General features: G+C 41.9%; 1 protein-coding gene across 2 annotated transcripts in view; it reads left to right on the top strand.

The window, feature by feature from the left end:
- furina (furin (paired basic amino acid cleaving enzyme) a) overlaps positions 1–21,560 on the top strand; it is a 101,183-nt gene that overhangs the window by 2,913 nt on the left and 76,710 nt on the right. The window contains exons 1-2 of one of the 2 annotated variants that reach the window (XM_080730568.1): positions 363–415; positions 1,620–1,926. In XM_080730568.1, the coding sequence (XP_080586694.1) occupies positions 1,729–1,926 (198 nt within the window). In that variant the 5' untranslated portion in view covers positions 363–415; positions 1,620–1,728. Of the gene's footprint in view, positions 1–362; positions 416–1,619; positions 1,927–21,560 lie in introns of those variants that run through there. The other variant, XM_080730569.1, reaches the window with a different exon arrangement.

The raw sequence follows: 21,560 nt of genomic DNA, 5'->3' as shown, positions 1-21,560 counted from the left end.
TCATATTTCTATTATCTTGACTTGTTTATTGCTATAAAGGCACGTTAACTAATGCTCTTTCCTTTTTGGAGTATTTGTATCTTGGAAAGATATTTGAAAAATAATTGAAAAACAATTGAAAAATAATTAAACTAACAAGTTACTGCCATTTAGTGGCAAGTTGTGACCAGTCACTAAAAGATAGTTGACATTGTTTCTTAAGAGCAGTAAAAGGCTAGACCTATTGTCATTCCATTATGTGTGGCTAGCATGTTGACGTTAAAGCCTGCTGAATGGCTGAGTGGCCCGATGAGGTCACAAGCGGAGTCTGTACTTTGAGCCATGCTCTACTCTGGACGTTACAGGGAAGCTTTACATGCCACCCCTTCTCATTTGCACAGCATCCTTTAGTAAAACAACACTACCTAGGAGGAAGGTGAGTGAGGTTAACCTACCATCAGAATTTCTGTCTTCTGCCTGGGGAATACAAATATAGCCTAAGTAGTCTTTGTTTTTTAGGCTACACGACTGTCTGCGACTGTGTATCATTTTTCAGATAAATGACTAGCAGATTTTAGAGTCATTGTATGATTGTGATTTTTCCTTAATGAATGTAAAAAAGCATCAAGCCAATTAGAAGAGTACGTGGCCACCTTTTGCATCTCTCTGAAAATAGTTGTAGCAATATGATCCGTCATCCGTGGGCCGTTTTCACAACAAGTGCTGGTTACGAAGCAATGTTGAAAGATGGCTTTGACCACAACTTACCGAAAGGCTTTTGTATGGTGAAATATTTGTTAGTCATCCAGGTGTGTTTCAATCCTTGTCATCACTGTACACATTTAGACGATTGCTTGTTTGTCTTGTATTATTCACTTGAGTTATCAGTTGTTGACAACAAGAGTCATCTGTTGTTATGTTGCCTTTAAAGGGTATATACTGTAGGTGCCTATTATACTGCCTATTTATTTGGCCTCTCTCTTTTAATGCACTAAAAATACAATACAAATACCATGAATGAATTGTGATTGCTGTAAACGAATCCGGGGTTATAGCTAAGTCCAAGTCAATTATCTTTTTCAGTTGATCCTGAGTGACGAATGGAAAATTGCATTGTTTATAAGTTAGTTTTTTCCTCTTAAATGTGAAGAAGTGGATAAACCGTGTTCTGATACTTAGTTACAGTAAGTGAAATACACTACACTTTAATTTCACCAAAATCTGTGACCCATCGGATTTTGTTACATCAAAATGCGCTGATAAGGACTGTCAGAGTCTTTTTTTACCATTTATGTGTTAAAAGTGATTTTGAGATCCCCATGCAGTGAGAAGAAATCCTTGTCCTTTTCTTGTCCTTCTTGATTCCTTCTCCCTACTCCAGGAGCATATGAAGTAACTGATTAAGACAACAACTTTCATAGATAGGATGGGAAGCTATGAAAGAAGTTCTACCAAAATTAACTTTAGTTTATTTTTGGTTTTTGGTTTATGGTTCCAATGGCTTGAGTGTGGCTGATTCTTGACTAACATCTACCTGTGAAGTAGAGATTCTCAGACTCTTTCAAGTGTGTTTTACATTCAGTTCCAGCTCTTACCACGGATGCGTAATCTTGATTCTTTCCACTGTTGTTTTTCTTCAGGTGAGCCGTGTGCTGTGACTGTCCCCTCGCGTGTCTCTCTGTGCTCCTGCATGTACTGTTGGCAGCCCCGACCTGTCAGAGAGACACTGTGCACAGAGACTGAGAACCTATGGCTTTGGGCCCTCCGTCTCCCTCATTGGGCCCTAGGCTCAGACTGGTAGAGTTACTGTTGGTCTTGCTACTTGCTGGCCTGGGAACAGCACTGGGTCAGAAGGTCTACACCAACACATGGGCTGTCCACATCTCTGGAGGTCCAGAGGAAGCTGACCGGATTGCCAGTAAACATGGTTTCATCAACTCGGGACATGTGAGTAGGCTTTTACATTTTCATATTGTTCTTTCTTGGTTTCATTTCCTTTCTCTAATGCTCCCGTTAACTTTGCAGAGTAATGTCAAAAAGATTATGCTCACAGAAACGGTGCATAACACCTCTGGTCTTTTCGGGGCATTTGTAGTGTTTGGATTCTTTGAGGAATGCCCATTGCTGAAGTGCTTCAGACTATTCACTAACTGCTGCTGTTCGTGGAAAGAATTTAAACTGAGATTTGTCAGTTGTGGGATTATACAAGTCAGCAGACTCCTGAAATCTTATAATAACTGAGCTGAGTTTGCCATTCTTTTTCGTGTGCATTTGTGTGTATAGACTACCGTGTACACAGTAAAATCGTCAGTGTTAATTTAACTCAAGCGTGTACAACTTTCGTTCCATTTGTACACTCGGTTAAATGAACAGTAGGTTTTACTGTGTAGTAAAAAATCACTTTAGGTGGATTGGGGGGACTTGTAAAAAATAGTATTTAGTCAGACGCTGCTTTGGTGGCATAAAAGGATAACACAAAGCCTCTGGGGGCTTGTTTGCGCTGTGGTCCATTGTACTCAATTCATCAATAATGCATACAATACATTTTGGAGTAAAACCCAGAGGATTCTTCTACTATCAAGGTCTTAAACTGTGCTCAATTGTATTTTAAGGTCAGCCATTCTTTTAGGTTAGTTTTGAGTTTGGGTAGGGAGTCGAGAACAGTAACAAAAATCCCCCCACCCCCCACCTGGATTCACCGTGGTAGAATTGAACCCCCTGCAGGTGAGCAGGCACTTTTCCACTGTGCCACCTGATTGCCTTAACCATATTATTCCACCGGCTTCGACTGCTCTCTTCGCATTCAATCCGACTTTTTCACCATTTCTCAGACGTTTGAATGCAGAGAATATGCACTGGGTATCCACGGAGGAGTATCCTCCGTGGATACTTTGAAGTACGCATGCGCCGATATCTCTCGCCTTGAATATTAGTCCCCTCAGGGGAATCGAACCCAAACCGTGGGTTTGTTGCATCCGTGCTCTACTGACTGAGCTAATGAACGGATGAAGTGACTCCTTTTTTGTGCATTTATCTATGACGTGGATATCTATGACGTGGATAGTGGGGTAGATGTTGATAGTGAGGGACTGAATATTTACTATTCTGTCCATAACGGCACATAACTCGGTAACGCGGCTGAGTGGGATTGGGCGCCGTTCGCACCGCTCGTCGCGGCAACTCGGCTCTCTAGCGCTCGCCTCGGTGGCGACTCACGGGGCTCATCGGCGCCCAATACCGCGCCGCTCCGTCGGGGTCAGTGGCGTGGAGCATTACACTGGGGAACAGAGCACACTTGGCATCTGGTTCGAGGCTGGGAGTCACCTCAGGTTTTATTTTTGCGCTCCTCTGAGGTTGACCACTAGATGTCGACATTTTACTACTAATATCTCTGCATTGGTGAGTTATTGGATACTGAATATCCAAGTATCCTGGATACTTTCTGCATTGAAGAGTCTGAAAGCACGTGAATATTTCGCATTAAGTGCGTTGATATCATTAGAAGCAGGTGCACCATTCTGATGCCAGATATTTGTTTCCAGTTTTACAGGCCTGATATAATTTATATGAAGTTGTGTGCTAGGCCAGTGTCGCTCAGGAAAATTCTAGATCTACAAGCTCACAATGCGTTACACCACAATGTTTCATTCAGACCAGTAGTGGCCTGAATTAGAGCATGGTCAATGTGGTCATGATCTAAAATGTTATTTATGTTCTGAATCACAGAGTGCAGACTAATGAGTAATCTCACTCCTTGTCATCCTTTAAATATGTATTGAGTCTTGACCATGGGGAACCAGGATCTCAGATGAGACAATGAGACAAAATGTAGCCTACGCACAGACTTTGTTCTGGACTCTAGAATCCGTTTGTTGACTTGAGAATGCTGTAATGTTTGCCCTATTGCAACAAGTGGGGCACACGGGTGGGAATTAGTTTGTTTTTGACTGAGGGAAAACATGGTTTTGAGCATAATATTTAACTGGCTTAAGCAGTTCCTGTAACCGTGAGTCGGTCAAATCCAATAGTTACAAAAAACTACAATTATATTTTCTCAGACATGTACTTGGACACTTTTACAGGCATGTCTTCTGCTGAAGTCTCCTGGCCTGGTAATTAGGATTTAGAAGGTGCCTTATTTAGCCAGTAATATATCGCTTTGGGTAAACTCAGGACAATAAGAGTAACAATATTCTCATCTCATGGTTCAGTTTGACACAGTACTGGGTTGCGTTCCTTGTTTGATATTGTTTGAGGTCTTCCAAAGTGTAGGGTAGACACCTTGTGCAGACGTAGGGCTGTCTCACGAGTTTAAACAAACGTCTGTCAATTGTGAAAAAGGAGTTGAAGAATAGTTATGGCACCCATTTTCAATGGCATATTTTTTTAATATGCCACATTTTCCTTTTTACCATTTTGTTGAAGAGACCTTAATGTCTGAATCATGGAGCACAGTGGTTTTAGTGTGTTGTTTTTGGCGATGGCTTTTGTCTACTGACATTCATTTAGTGATTATCATCAGACCTTGAGCTTAACTTTGTTGTATTTGGCCCCACTTTAAGTGAACATCTTGAAGTATTTCTTCAACAGTAAGAAGGTAACGGGGAACCACAATGACTTGACACTGTGGACTGCAGAGTTTCAACCACAGGTCTGCCTCCAAAACCTCTGCGGTGGTGTCTGCATAGTGCATACCTCATTTTCTGTTTGTGGATTCATGATGCACTCAATGACACCCCACTATGAAACCCATACCTAAAAACTCACTGTAAGGTAATGCCAGTTGGCAATGTGATTTAAATCACTGAAATGGTCAAGGTCAAACCTTGATTTCTTGGTAAAATACCTCTGTTTGTTTTTGGGTAATGCCACAAACTTTGTGGTGCAAAGTCTGAAAAGGTGGATGTTCAATGGGCTGTTAAAGCAACGCAAGCAAGTATTCTCGCCCAGCCCCCTACTTTGCATAGCCAAACGTGGCGTGCCTATTAAAACTGCCACGGACCAAATACCAGGAAAGGTGTAGCCTCGCGTAGCCAGGCTTACTCATCTGCGAAGAGAAAAGCCTGGTGACAATAGAAGGCAGAACCCGTTCTGGGAGGTGGGGCTGAATTTTCCCGGAAGCTGTATTTTTTTCACAGTGCGGTGTTCCTGCAAACGTATTTCCCTGCACGAAAAAATCTGGTCTACGTCTCCTGCTCCGACGGTTGTGCTCGCAATAAACAATATACAAACAAAAACATTGATTCAAGCAATGTTACACCTATTAAGAGCTACAATCTATTTTAGTTTTTTCGCTGGGGAATGTAAACAGACCCGCATCGCATGACGTAACGTCCGTTAAACGCAGCACTTCCGCTAGAAATCTTGGAACACACCGGAAGGCATATTGTCTACAGGGTGGGAAAGGTGTAGCAAAACATTCTGTACTGCCTGCTGTACAATTATTATTTCTGAATTATGTGTGGCGTTCTGGATTTAAGGATGCTTATGACCTGGCTATTAGGGTGATCCTTTGCTTTGAGCAATGGTGGTAGTTATGGTGATGATGTATGAGTGTATGTCCAGTGGTGGTATAAAGTTAGATGTTGCTGCTCCATGTTGTGTGGCAGTTATAAAAAGCTCCTCAACTCATACAGCCTCTATAAATGAACGAGGCTATAGCTATTTCTGTTTAGGAATCTGCCCAAACAAGTGCCCATACGGTACACAGCCATACGTTGCCACATCTACACCTCATTAAGGAACCACATAAAACAATCACAGCTGTTCAGCCTACAGCCTATCATCATGGGTATTTGTTCATCACTGCATCATGGTATGCATTAACTTTGAGATGATGAAGGGCAGGCTATAACTGCGTGTGATGACTATAATAAAGATTTACTCCGATATTCATAATTTCCCCTGACGAGAGATTTAATGTACATCGAAAATTAAGCTCGCACTTAAATGCGATTGGAATAGATACATTTTTCCTCAAACTGATAGAAATGAACACATCTCCATGATGGATGTCTGGTCATGCGTGGTATGTCCCAGCTGTGTGAGGCAAGGCTTTTCTTTCTGTCAGCCTTTGCTGGTGTTTGCAGGTGTTTAATTTAGTGGAGGAGAGATTGAGGGGAGGATCAAAGACTGCAGCTGGGCAGCTTTTTTTTTTTTACGACTCTACTGATTGTTTCTATTGTTTCGCCCTTCATAGTACACACCATTACAATCCCCCACCTCTGCTTGGTAGGGTTTGCAAGTTGCCCAGTCTGCTAAAAGGGGATTTATGCTGAGGTCTTGCACCAAGGTCTTGCACCAAAAATAGCCGATCTACAAATGACGGTACCAGGTATAAATAGGGTAGAACATACGTAAAGATGGAGGAAGGATGGACATTTAGACTAACAATATATCTACATTTGTATTTATGTGAATATTTAGTCAATTATATTTATACCACATCCTCTAAATAGGCTGTATAGGAATGCACACAATTCCCACAAGGATGGTTACCTAACATAGGAATGCACACAATTGCCACAAGGATGGTTACCTAACCTAACATGTTGAATGTCGTTAAACTGGTTATCAGTTCCCATAATTGCATACAATTTTGTAACCCTTGACGTTTAACTGCATCTGCCACAAGCAACTCACCAACTGTAAGTGTAAGTGCTTGTTTGTGAACATTTTATCGGTTGGATTTGTGAGAGTGTGCACTATATTAAACCTCTTCAGTTGACTTAGTGACCAGAGTGACTTCTGGTCAAATGATCTTTGTATTTTATCTTCTGACCAACAATTCCTGACTGTAGTCAATCATATACTAATGTTTGTAGACTGAATGTACAAAACAGGACCCACTTCCTAATATTGACTACTTGCACTAATTTTGGGTGGACCATGTCTGTTATGTTGTCTCAGGGCCAGGTTTAAAAAATATTATTTAAGTTACATCTCCCCATTACTATTAATAGGTACAATCATTTGACCAAAAGTCAGCTTGGCGACTCAGTCAACTGAAGAGGTTTAATTAGTGAACCCTCAGTTTAGGCAGGTATTTTTGCAAAATACTGTAGCCTACCATTTGTTTATCTGTCGCCATCCATGAGCTCAATGGAGAATGAGAATGTTCTCATACGTAAACTCATATACACTGTACATAACCTCAAACCTAGGTGATGATTCATTTGTATTTCCCTTATAAGAACTAAGAAATTTGCATTTCACTGTTAAACGAGTACAGGAAAATATACCTGGTCTCAGCTGTGAGGCATTTTCATCATGAATAATAAAATAAATTAAAGCAAGGCAATTAAAAAACTGCTGACCTATGGCTGTAATTTGTATTAATTTCCAGTTTACCTTTTGTGTCCTTCCTATTGCAATTTTGAGTACATTTCTGGCCTACAACACCAGACCTGTACATTTGGGTAATTATGCTAATAGCTGAGTTTCATTGGGCTATAGCACTACACTCAAACATCAATGTCAGGGTGTATAATTCAACAATGTGGGATTAGGAAGATTATAAATCCAAGAATTAGATTGGCAAGGAAAGGGAAGTGATTAGAATGGGCAAATATAAGGATTGTGTACTTTTTGTGAGGCAAATCGATGGACAATTTCAAGATACTTTTACGACTATTTAGGTCTCATTTCTATGTTTGCTCTACCTGAGGCAATTTAACTTTAGTTCATTATGTATTCTGTTCATGGAGTGTGCTTGCTTGCAAGTAAGCTTAAAAATGATGTATAACTTATATGCTGTGAGGCTATTTTCAGGCTTCACTTTGTCTAAGACAGGTTACTGCTTCTGGCTTAATGTTCTCACTACCCTGATTGATTACAGCCTGATGTGATGTTATTACTAAAGTTAATATTATAACTGTCATCATGGAGTGGTATTGCTGTAGCTTCATTTTTCCAACTTGACATTTTTTCCTACAGATCTTATAAAAATGGTTTAAAGATGCAACTCAATTTACTGTAGGCATTTTATCTAGAGCGACTTACAGGTAGACCCACCTGTACAGGATTTATATTTCAGAACTAAACTCTTAGAAAAGAGTTGGCTATTATTATTCAAAGGCTTTGTGTGCTGGAAAGTTTTTTTTAATTTTTGTTCCACGTCTTCCACACCTCTATTGGAAACTGACTAGAACGTGGACGCCTGTTAGGTTGCTGTTGACAAGAAGAGAATCATGCCACTGCATTCACTAATTTCACAGCAAAGTCTTTGGCTATTTATAGCCAGCTGTGGAAGATGGAAGCTAATTTATATTTGATAGAAGGCCTCATTGTTTTCTACCCACTAACTTCAAAGGGGTTTATAGTATTTCTTAGAAGAACCCATGCGGTTTCCATGTTTCTCTGAACATTCTGTGGTTTCTGTCACTTGTGGTGGCTGATAGAAACTACCTATGATGAAAAGTGCAACTGCTAAAAGTGTGGCTATTTTGCAAGTGCAACCCAAATGCTTGTGTAGCTTGTTCTGCTGGTTCACCCCAGGGTCTCGCTTGAATGAATGGATTGTGTTTGGAAAACCGTGCTCTCCCTGGCACAATAGCATATAACAAGACCACAGACACATGGCCTATCTCTGCATATATCATATCAGATGACTTATTTTTTCCCTGATCTGTTCCAGGCCCAACCCTTTGATAATGTAGCGTGACTTTGCGTAATAGCATATTTTTCACCACAGTGAAGTAAGAATATTGGAAATGGGATGATTGCTGCATTTGCTTGCTTTGGCAGGAGTTGTCTACTCTGCCGTTTCTGCATTAAACAAACTGCCTCGCTGACGGTGTGTGGTAATCTGTATGACTGTATTTATGGAGATTTAATGTATTGTCTTCACATGTTGATGTGTTCAGATTCAGAATGCTAATGTATTCGAACGGCCTCTGAAAACAAATCTCCCTTTGGGACAATAAAGTCAAATCTAATATGGGAAGTATATGGGAAGAAGTGGATATCCTACATTTAGTGCATTTTGTTGTTTACTTTTTGTTGCGTCTCGTTACCATTCTGGTCTCCTGGTAATTCATTTGTAGCACTTGACCTTTAACACAGGGAGAATGTAAGGAGGTTCTGAGAAAGCCGTTTTTGCTTTTAAATCGGCTGTTGACATGGTTAAGTGAAGTGTCAGAACTGACTGCACCTACTACGAATCACAGGGCCATAGAAACACTTTCTCTGCTGTCAAACACCGCTCTACTGTATGTATGTATGTAACAGTTCATCTAACTCTTCTGTCCGTGCTCTGACTTCTCTACTTCCAAACACAATTATACAGAACCTCCATTGGATAACCAGCTCAGTGGCCTTGCTGTTAGTGTCTGCCCTGAGACTGGGAGGTCTGGGTTCGATCCCAGACAGGTCATACCAAAGACTTGGATTGGGGGTAAGTCCCTGCGACATATTAGCGTCATGTCCAGGGGGTGTACTTGTAATGTGTGCCTCACGCTATAGAAACAGGAGATAGGCTCCTGTACTAAGGGCCTCATGGCTCGACAGGGCTTACTCCATTGGATAAAGAGTGATATAAATATAATCATGTGTTCATGGGAATGTTTTTCTGTAAATGACAAATCATTTGCCCATGTCTCCAATAGCTGTTGGGTTTGAGCCGTCTAGACAGTGATAAATCATAGCTGACCTCTCTGTATTTGACCCCCCCGCCTCCACATTGCTAAAGTGAAGCTTCATTTTAGGGCCAGCTGAGCTCATATAAAACAGAAGACCAGACCCAAAAAGGAGAGGGTGAAGGCACAGAGCCTATAATTGCCCCTTGGAGAAGTGAAGCTGTTAACTGTGAGGCAACAGGGGGTTGAAGATATTGTCTGGAAAAAGATGAGAGACGATATGATTGGCCAGGAGGTGACTGGGAGGAAGCTGCATGCTGAGCTCCAAGAGGAGCCACACTCCAGGATTTGCTCGGCTGCACACAGGTGCTTCCTCCCTATTGTTCTGTGTCACCATGTAAACACGACTAAACACGAGTCAGCTGCCAGACATACAGTTTGTATCAAACTGCTCCTGGCCTGTAAGACCTCTGATAAGAAATGCAGGGTCTCATCAGATTAACTAGTTTTGTAACCTGGCCTCATTGTATTATTGTTTTTGTGAGTGTCAGGTCGCAAGTTACTATGAATGAAGGCCGATTTTTGCAAAACACATTTTTGGACACTGCTCCTACAGATTTTGCCCTAAAATCACGCAAAGCGATACACAGTATCTCTAAAGTCATGTCATCAACATGGATCTGTCCCATTTCCCATATTCCCTCCTGATTGGCTACGATTGCCTTCTAAAGTTTGTGTATGCGACGTGACGGTCGATTATCTCCCGATTAGGGAGTCTTACTGGTTGTATCTTTTTGTATTCAGGGTTTATTAAGTTGGAAAGGCCATGTGGAATTTCTATGCCCCTTGGCTGTTACACAAGGGTCAAATATGGTAGCTATCCTGTATATTGCCTTTGGTAAATATTACATGATGGTTTACCATGTTTTGTAAGCTGACTTACTTCTGTATTAATGTTTAACGGCTTCCTGTCTGTCGTGTGGTTCTGGTCTACATCAGCCAATGAGAGCTGACAGGTCTAACGGAGCGTGCAGCTCTATACAGCATGTGTAGGACGCTTCATATAGACGATGCTTCTTTGAAGCGCTGCAGCAATATGGCTGCACAATATTCCGCCTGAACTCTAGGACTGGACCCTTGTTTGACCTGGATGGGTCCCATTAATACACAGAGTGGAATGCGTCTCATCTGCAGTGCAGAGCATTGTAGCAATGCAGTGTCTTTGGTTCCGGTGTCTTTGTTCGGAGTGTTCCTGTCAATGGGAGAACTTCCCTTTATTTCATTCTCCACCCTCCATCACACTAAGTGGAGCCAGATTATCAGGCCATCTCGAGGCAGTCCTTTGATGAAAGCTAATGAACTGCAGAGATTGACTTGTCCTGTGTGTTGAGATGGAGACTTGCTCTAGTCAGAAGTGGAGAGAGAAGAGAAACAGAATTGGAGGCGACTGGTGTTGCCAAAATAGGAATCTAAATCTGTACAGTAAAAAATAAATGACCTTACATAATTATCTGCTTTGATTAACATGATTACATTATTATTAGATTACATTGATTTAGTATTTATTTCTGGCCTGGAATCCAGACGGAGGTGCTCGTTCAGTGTAGTTTTTCTTTCAGTCGGCTGCTCTTTTTGACTATCATCGACATCTTGTCTGAGCCGGATTTCCAGGAAATGACTAAAATTTGACATTGGAGGGCTCTGTCCCGCCCGCCCGCCCACAGACCTTCACGTTGTAAGCCACTGGTCCCGTCCCGCACCAGAGACCAATCAGAAGCCACATCTCCTGGTTACCTGTCCCGCCCTGGTCCCCCTCTTAGAAATAGCATGTTTTCCAGACTGAAAAGTGAAGTTGTTCTGTGGGCCTCACCGATGTTGATAACGGTTGATACAGATAAACTATACTAAACTGAAACTGCACTGCACTGCACTGAAACGAAATCTAAATATCTTTAGTCCAACGTGTCCACCTCAACACATTATTGGACCTGGTATTTTCTTTAAAGTTTCGTTTTTTGGGGCTTTTATGCCTTTATTGGATAGGACAGTAGACTGACAGGAAATGGGGGAGAAATGGGGAGTGACATGCGGCAAAGGTCGTCCGGGTCGGGAATCGAATCGGCGAAGCCGCCAGGCATCTATGTCATGTGGCAATGCCTAAGTGGTAACTATGCGCCTGGACCAGTAGGCCAGCGGGCACCCCGGACCTGGTATTTTCTAGCTTTCATATTAACACATCGACTGCCAATTCAATTGCCTTTGCCACGTTTTTTCAGTGCTTTTACATATGGACACATGGTGCGTTCATGGAACCGTCAAAAATAAGGTAAACAGAAGTTCCCGGTCGCGGCAGACGATCGTCTTTTCTTTCATCCGGAAATGAAAAGTTATAACCGCGATCATCCATGCTTTTGTCATGGTCCGTAGAAAAGGGCTTGTTTTGACCAAGAACGCGATCTGGAGATGGATTCCTAGATACATCAAATTTTCAGAATTCTGTAACATTGGTCTGGACAGAGAGGAGGATTTCAGGATGACGTAATTTCCGGATGCATCATGGGAATTGAAGTCTTTGCGTCACTCCCAGGTGCGGGAGACCGCAGTCTAGGGTTTACAATAATCACATCACACATTACAATCACATTAAACACATTATAAGCATTTTATAATGACTTATAAGATCCTAAGTATCCTAATATTTTGACAATTTCATTATAATAAGTAATAAATCACTTATACCTGTAACAGTTTTATTAGTGTATTAAATTGTATTTATTTTATACATGACCTTAAGTCATTATAGTACTTATAATGTGTCATGATTATTGTTATAAAGCATTAGATTATTTAAAACTATTATACAGTGTTGTAATCAGATTATAAGTCATTAAAGTATGCTTATAGTTATAATGCATTATAGACATGGGATGCATAGCGAGTGTAAACAGTTTTCACTTTGGATGTCTGGTTCTTAAGCCAGGCTATCTTCATCAAACCCACACTAGCAGTGGTACTTGAAGTTGGCCATGGAAAAGAAATGAGATCACACCTACGCACTGTCTGTACCAAAATAAGTTGACCACACAGGAAATTAATGTCTGTTTAAAGTTGATATCATCCAATTTAACCCTGTTGTTTTTCTGTGGTTATATGTGGTGCCAATAGAGCACCAAAGTCCTACGTCATTGACACATCCTACCGGTAACCAATCTGTTCGCCCTCCTGGCCGTTCACCCTAATTTCTCCCGCCGACAAAACAGCGCCAAACTTCCGTATGCACATTGCAAACTGCCAGTAAGCTCCACTGTTGTTGTTGTTTTTCATTTTACATATGTTTTACACTTGAATTATTTCACTTCAATATTTCCACATTTGAATTCCACATGATTGAAGAAAAACAAATCAAAAAAACTATATCTACCAGCACTAATAACCTTCCTTGCAAAAATAAATAAATAAGGTACAGTATTATTATTGCAACCTACTATAAGGGAATTGGCGAGATCAGCTCATAAAACTGCCACTGATGAGACCCGTGAGAATGGTAGCCAAAGGAAATGTCCTGAGAAGCGAAAACAGCTCATGTATCGGCTCTGCTATCTGTGTTGCTTTGGGATACGTGTCCTCAGGATGATAAAAAATGTCTGGACCAAGCCAGCACTGGGCCGCACCCCTCCTCCCAAAGCAAAAACATGATCCTGGCGAGCGGTAGAAAATCCCAACCGGTCAGCGGGCGGCTGTCTCCCAACCTACAGCAAAGGCGAGGACACCCAGATTGTCAGGGGCCCTGGGCCCTGGGAACTCCAGCGATGGAGTCCCAGCACCGCTCAGTCATTACCCCGCTCTCCCACGAGAGAGAGAGGGGGGGGTTTGGGGGGTTGGGGTGGAGAGGCACCACACACAGGTCAGAGGGGCTGTAACAAGAGCCAGATGTGCTGAGGGGACACAAATATACATGGACAAGCAACTCTCTCCTGCTCTCAAGGCATATACGCGCACACACACACGTTGAGGGGGTGGGGAGACGAGTTCAGTTCAGTTCACATGCTGGGTTAATTTACGGTTTGATCAAATTGAAATCTCTGTGTAGATTTCTTTTTATGTTCTCAGGGAAAGGTTGTCAGGCAGGAGACTCCTGAAGAGATGTGGAGATTCTTGGTCAATGTTTTTGGATCGGTTGAAAATTAAAAACAATCAATCATGCAATGAAACTGTAAAGATATTTATCATAAGTCTTGTAAAGTATACGGTGACAGAAGCGGGAGATTAAATTGCCTTTTGTTGCAGGGAAGCTTGAGTTGGACTCAGTGCCGTGCGAGTACTCAAGAGGCCGGCTTGGCTGACATTCAGCACATTTAATAACTCGTGGAAGTTGCTGGTAATGCCAGTGGCTTGGATCTAATGTCATGGACGGTATAACCTGGACTGAGACGGTTCCCTTGTGATGTAGCCGCTCGTATCATATCTAGGCCTGCATGAAACGGCCTCTCACTTTACGCCCTCCACCCCAAACAGACATCACAAAACACCGCCTCCCACCGACAAACACATACACACACGCTATTTGTGTAGTATTTTGAAAGGGCCCAGGCTTAGATCAGATAAGCCCTTTTACAATGAAAACAATGAGGGGAACCTTTTAAAGCCTGAAACCAGCCTAATGGAGAACGGCAGTGTGGGAGGAATGCAGCATTTTTAAGTTTTTGCATTTTTATGACTGTTGCTAGTGGTTATTTCCCTGTAATAGTAGGAGTCCTGCTAACTTGTAACCGATCCAGAGATTTGAGCTTTGTGCTCTGCTCTGCAGTGCAGTGTAACTGAGGAACTGGGTTCACATGACAGATCAGGTGTTGATACAGATATAGCTAGCTACACTGGATAATGTTCATGATCATGTTGAAATACAGTTTTCTTAGCACTCTGGTGGCGCAAGGGTACTCCTTCACAATTCACCCTATTCACGCCCGCCCACTCAGCAACTTCCTGGTGCTGACGTCACGCTTTGAAGGGGAAACCCTGCTGAAAGCCCATAGAGTTAACACAGAAATCGCAAATTTAATGCAATTTCCGAATAGTAAAGTATAAAATACGGCTAGCATGATCAAGAACACAAGATAGTAAAAGGCACAAAGCATTATAATTTACTTTACCGTTCGAAATAATGATTTGTTGGCTTTAAGTCCAGTGATTTCTGTGTTAACTCTATGGGCTTTTAGCAGGGTTTCCCCTTCAAAGCTGACGTCGGCACCTAGGATTAAAAGGAAGGATATCACACTGGGCGTGTCCCAGCGTGGTACCGGGGTGGGGTATTGCACATGCCCAGTACAATCTGGCCCGCACCTACACTTTGGCTCAGTAGATGGCGGCGTGTGACCATTAAATGGTAGTGTTTGTTTTGTCCTACTTTAAGTGCCTGCTGGGGACTTGCTCTTTGCTCAAATTAAAGGAGTAGTTCACCCCCAAAATGACTTTTTATCTATTGATTACTCACGCCATGGAGACTAGAGTTCAATCATATTTTTAGTTTTTTGTCGCATTCCTAAGACAAAAATGTGATAACAATAAATTTAGCCCCATTCGTTCCGGATGGGACCAGTTTCGAAACGGGTCCCCATCCGTAATCAATGGGGGTAAAATTATTCGAATAAAAATGTTGTCTTAGAAATGTGACAAAAATGTGACAAAAAAAATGAGTAATCAATAGGAAAAAAAGTCATTTTGCGGGGTGAACTACTCCTTTAAATGTTCTTATGCCACAAAACAAGTAGGCTTATTTGGTGCCCTAATAGGCACAACTATGTGCGATTGTGCGTTGCATATCCTGAATAAATATAAGTTATAGAAATCCATCGGATTCTCATCTACTGCTGTTTTACTGATATTTTGTGTAAGTGCTTATAAATAAATTAAATTGTGCGGTCTGTTGAATTTTTTGCACCATACATTAGTCTGACTACAAGTACGGCACACAGTACAAGTTCTAAGACATACTTCAAAGTACAGGATTATATAAAAAAGCATCCCTCTGAAGACCAATTATTTCCCACAATTAATTGATTTAAAACTTTATTAGAAGTTTGCATAGGAAAAGGTAGTTTCATAACAGCTGGTACAAGGTCAACTAAAAGGATAAACACCTCCAAAGAGCCTTGGGCTTGTTTCAATTGGGGTCCTTTAAAAAAAATAAAACACAGCACTATGCAGAAAATATAAGAAAACCTGCAGCTGTTTAGGTGATGAGTGGAGAGAGAACAAAACAAACAAACACACACACACCTCGCTCTACTGAGAACGGATCATGATCTTTTTTATCTAGTGCCTCTGCTGGAACACTCCACCATGGCAGTTCCTGTTAACACTGCGCATGTGCAATACCCCGGGAACCACGCTGGGACACACCCAGTGTGATATCCTTCCTTTTTATCGTAGGTCGGCACCAGGAAGTTGCTGAGTGGGCGGGTCGTGAATAGAGTCCATGATCAATGGAGTGAATGGACAGTAATGGTCGCCAGTTAGCAAACTTGGCACGCCATCATGTAACTATCAAATAAATAATAATGACAATGGACAGCTAATGCTCGTCTTTGCGTGAGACCTGGCAGGGAAGCGCCACTGTACGGTGAACGTGAAAGAATCATTTGAACAAATCATTGACCCGTGAACAAAATGACTTGTTCACTGAAATGAACGGCTATTCTGCAGTCCCTCCGGCTTAGCCGAGCATCCTTACAAACACAAATTGATTGCCTCCCTGCTCGGCTTACCTCCCACGAACACGGGCAATGTCGCTGCACCAGCAACTCCTACGGGCTCGGGTGTCGAACTTTGCCACATGTGCTGCAGCTTAACATTGGGGACTCCTCACTGGCAGGTGAGCCAATAGGGATCAACAACAGTAACAACAACACTTAAATGTATAGGGAATTTGGGAATAAAAAAAGAGAGATTTCACTGCACCTGCTTGCTCTGTGTTGTGTCAGGGATGTGAAGAAATGAGATAAAATGTGGTACCTTTCAGAAGCCAAGCAGCCACAAGGAAAAAAAGGAACACTTGAGACGCTACATTATGGTGCACTAAAATGCTGATTCAGAAATATCTCTTGCATAAATAAATAAATAACATAATCAATTATAGATCTTTTTGTCAGATCTCAGATTTTATGCAACTTTTGAGGTGTATAATAAAGTTGGTGGAGAAAATGTGTGAGTCGGTCTATATCTGAAATGAATAGTAGCAGGGAGGCCATCATGACACAAACCTTCAATCATCAATAGTAATTTCTAAATCTGACTCCCCCTTTCTCTAGATTTGTTTATAACCAACAGTTCCTTTGAACTAATCTCCCCTCACCCACTTTATCCACTTTAAACTCATTCTCCTTGTTAACCTCTCCACCGCTTACATACCGTAACACTTCATTGAAATTCTCTGTCACCATTTTAATTTGACTTCCTCTTCCTCAATGTTTTTCTTGTCTTTTCAATTAACTAACACGCACACACGCACGCACGCACGCACGCACGCACGCACGCACACACACACACACACACACACACACACACACACACACACACACACACACACACACACACACACACACACACACACACACACCAGCTTTCTTATACCACAATACACTCAGCATGTGATTATATATTTAATGTGTGTCCAGTAATATGTTGACAGCCTTCCAGTTTGCCAGAAATGAACGGGCAGGATCATCTCTGTATTATTACCAGCTGAGTCAGGTCTCTACATTCTTCAATTTCTTCAGTTTAGTATGAGCTTGACAGATGCATCGAAATGGAGGAAAAGACAGAGGGAACATTTCTATTTAGGCTGCTGAAGCATGCTGCAAAGGAAGTGGAATAATATCCCGTCAATGCAGAGTATCAGTTATTGTGGTGCGTTTGACTGCTCATGAATATTTGAACACTGATGTGCACTGAACTGGAACTGTGGGCTATGCCTTTAGTGCTTGACAGAATCTAAGCACCTGTAAGGCTGTTGCATGTGTGTGACATGCTGTTGGTGTTGTCGTCACTCGTCCAAATGACTCATTTAGCCTCTGTTTAACTGAAACTGAAATGTGTTTGTGTGTTGTTGTGCAAGTGCTTTCAGAATGGGAGCATGGTTTTTACAGTGCTCCTTGGTTGAGAGAGCACGAGTGTCGTGTGACAAGTGTCCAACTGTTTGTGTAGCTGGACGATGGTTCAGCTAAGGGGATGGACACCACTGTTTTGGCCAGGATGCTGGGGTGGCTATAGTTGGTAAGCCTCGGTGACTAGCTCTTGCTCCCAGGGCAGTACTCCAGACCTGTTTCAGAGTCGGACCTTGTCTGCTTAAGTGTGTTCAGCTGTGTTCTGCTGTGGTTGTGGAGGAGATACTTCAGTTCTCAGGTTTCCCCGAAGGTCCAGCTCTGCCATTCCTCAACTTGCCAATACACGAAGTAAACCACAAGGCCTGCAATTATGGTGCATGTGAAATAGCTGAGCCCTGTGCTGTGTTTAGCTCTTAGGGAGCTTTCCCAACAAGTGGGTTCAATCCACAGAAAACAGTCCACCTCCCACGGCTTCCCAGACCTATAATACTAGCTGTCTGTGAAAGAATCTCTATTTCCTTCTCTCTCTCTCTCTCTCTCCCCCCCCCCCTCTCCCCTTCTCCTTCCCCATACGTGCATAACAACCTGAAACCTTTGATTATCCTTATTTTGGAACCAGGTTGACTTGTTTGTCTGTGCTGAACCACTTGCTATTTTGGCTTCAGCTTTCACCTCAACCTGATGCAATACATTAGTCTTCAAGTTACAGGGAGCCTGTATTTCTGTTTTATTTACCACAATAGACTGATAAAGAACTGCTAATGTTAGCATAATCTTTGTAAGTACTGTATAGTATTCCTTATTGAAACTGGGGGCCTGTGGCTAGCTTGTGGATAGCTGTGCTCTGTGGTTTCAGTGAGGAAAGCTTGAGGGTGATTTATACCGAGTTGTGCCGTGCGCCAAGGTTGTGCGCCAATGTCGTGCACCGAACAAACATAACTGATCTAAGAAGCTCACAACATGTTGCACTGTGACATGTTGTGGTCTTAACAAAACAAAAACATAAATAAGGCATTACAATGCTGAGATGCTATTTTTAGTACAATCTGTGGTCAAATGTGGATATTGCCCCCCCCCCCAACCCAAATAAGAAAAAAATAAAAATACTCGAACTTGAATATCGGATTATCCCCATGACAATGAAGTTGGCTTGTTGAATAGAGACCATGTCAAAGTCATTGTTAAGTTGTTGAATGTTATGTTCATAGTGGTGTGGTGTCAGACTCAGGGAGTGGTTGTGGTCAGCCTTCCTGTCATTTCCTTGTAGCCAAGCAGTAGCATGGCTGAGGCATCTAGGAACCCAGCAGTTGTCATGGTAAAATACTGGCCTGACAGCCTGCCTTGCATTCTCAAAGTTCAGTTTGAAGAGAATGGAATGTTGTGGGCTAGCATGCCTCTCTAGCCTTCTACTCTGAACAAATCAGGTGGCAAGGATCTGGGTTTGAAAATGAAACCAATGAGGAAGTCATGAAAACGCAGCAGTTCTCGTTAATGGCCTATTTTGTTTCTATTTCCTGGTTCCTGGTTCCTGGTTGCAGAAGAATTAACACTCAATTCAAGTGAATTCGTATTTGGCGGTACTTTACACTTACTATGAAAACCTCCACCGGCTGTCTTGTCTTGTCAGTCAGTCCTTCCGTCTGTCCGTCATGTCACACTTTTGGCCCTACTCTTATCTCCGACACCGTTGCCCCTGCCCCCTAGCCATGCCGAACTTTGCACACACACTCCTTGGCTGGCAAACCACAACCTCCGCCCCTGATTTGTCGGGAGTCCCTTAGTCTTGAGCCCTGCCTGACGGTCGCTTATCTCCCGAACAATTTCAATATACGTGTTCAATCCTGGGCTCCTCCAGAGTTACAGTCGAAGTGTCTTTGAGCAAGACAGTGAACCCCAGTTTGCTCCCGATGAGCAGGTTGGTGCCTTGCATGGATTTTTCATTGACTTGGATAAAGGTGCTATATAAATGCACCATTTACCATTTAATACATTATGTTTTCAATCACTGGTTTGAAATGATTTTCAGTCGCTGTTTTAAAGTCTTTTTCAATTACCATGATATGCATTTTTTAAAATATGGTCCCATTAATTCTTAAATTGATGATAAATTAGGTTATGCTTCTAGGGCCTCTATACTGGTGCTACTGAATGCAGACCGACCACTTGCTGCCCTTCCACCCAATAGCATTTGTTTCTGGTTGCTTTTCAGAATCGGAAATTCCAAGATGGTGGATTTGAATTCGCTGTAATACTGGTTTCAAAACGGCTCTGTAGAAACAATATCAAGAGCTTTATATGTTATACAGTATCTGCCATTTCAGAACACAAAAAACATTTGTTTTTCATTATTTTCACGTTGGTGCCTACTAGCACAGAAAATTGGCTTGTGCCCCCGGGCACTCGCTGGGTGCGAGATAATCCATCCCAGAGAGAGACAGGGAGGCAGACAGTGGAGACGACTGGTAATCACATGCCGCCAATGGCGTAATACTTTCACGTTTGGTAGAAATGTCACTGCATACGTTATTCTTAATAAGAGCATAACTCCTGGCTGAGATTTGCGCTCTGCTGAGCGCATCCGTCTGGTTTTGGCTTCAGCTGGTCAAGGTCGTGCAGTGATGAATTATGGAACATTTCAATTTTTCAGGGAATCATTTCACAAGCGTTGTTGATATTGAAGTGAGGAGCCTGCGCATGAACAAGCTTGCATCTGTTCGGTTCCTATGAAGAGGAGAACTTGTTCAGGTCTAATGCTAAATTACAAAACTCAAAGCATATGCGTGGGCTTATTTAGGAAATGAAAACAAAATGGCCTGAAAATAACTCAATCTGCAAACATTTTCATGTAGTACTAAAATACTGTGTACAAATGCGGTGTGCACGATGCTCAGATTATGTCCTTTGTCCCTTTTACCCCAGCACACAGAATCAGAATATGAAATATGTAGTCATATGAAGATGTTGCTTCATCGTCAAATGATACACAAACATTTAACACTTCTTAGTTACTTTACACCACTGCATAATATGACTAAAATATACAAAGTACATTTACTTAAGTACTGCGTATTTGTACTTTACTTGAGTATTTCCAATACTTTTACTTCTACTCCACTACTTCTTGGATCCAAATATTGTACTTTTACTCCACTCTATTTATTTGGAAACTTGAGTTACTAGTTACTTTGCAGGTATACATTATAATATAATAAAACAAACATAATTTACTTTAGACTTAAGCCCTATTTTATACTGTGTTTTGAAAATAGCCGATCTGCAAGCTTGAGACGCGTTGTGAGCTTGTAAATCTGCTATTTTCAAACATTTTGTACTTTTACTTTTGGTACTTTACATTTTGATGAACACTTTCATACTTTTACCCAAGTACATTTTGAATTACGGACTTTGACTTGTAACACAGTACTTCTATATTGCATTATTGATACTTTTACTTTAAGTAAAATGTGTGTGTGTGTGTGTGTGTGTGTGTGTGTGTGTGTGTGTGTGTGTGTGTGTGTGTGTGTGTGTGTGTGTGTGTGTGTGTGTGTGTGTGTGTGTGTGTGTGTGTGTGTGTGTGTGTGTGTGTGTGTGTGTGTGTGTGTGTGTGACACTGTGTGTCATCGGACTATATCAAAATGTGATCTATTATCACTTTGCAAACCTCTGCTGCTCCCAATTCTCGGCCCTAGTGTTTTATCAAGCTACAGATTCACAGCTGTTGCCAGCTGTGAATCAGGAGGGGGATGAGAATGATCAGGTGTCATGATGCGTACTTAGAGAACATAAAACACATTGGGTTCATGCCAGGTCCTGTGTACAGATGGCTGATGTCTTACGATGCTGTTGTGCAGTGATGTAAACCAATTTTCCATTTCAACCTGTTCCCATAGGCGAACAGAGCTAA

Source organism: Nannobrachium achirus, assembly GCF_963921795.1.
Source record: "Nannobrachium achirus genome assembly, chromosome: 7".
Taxonomy (NCBI): domain Eukaryota; kingdom Metazoa; phylum Chordata; class Actinopteri; order Myctophiformes; family Myctophidae; genus Nannobrachium; species Nannobrachium achirus.
The sequence above is the reverse complement of the archived record's forward strand: the minus strand, read 5'-3'. Positions and strand labels throughout refer to the sequence as shown.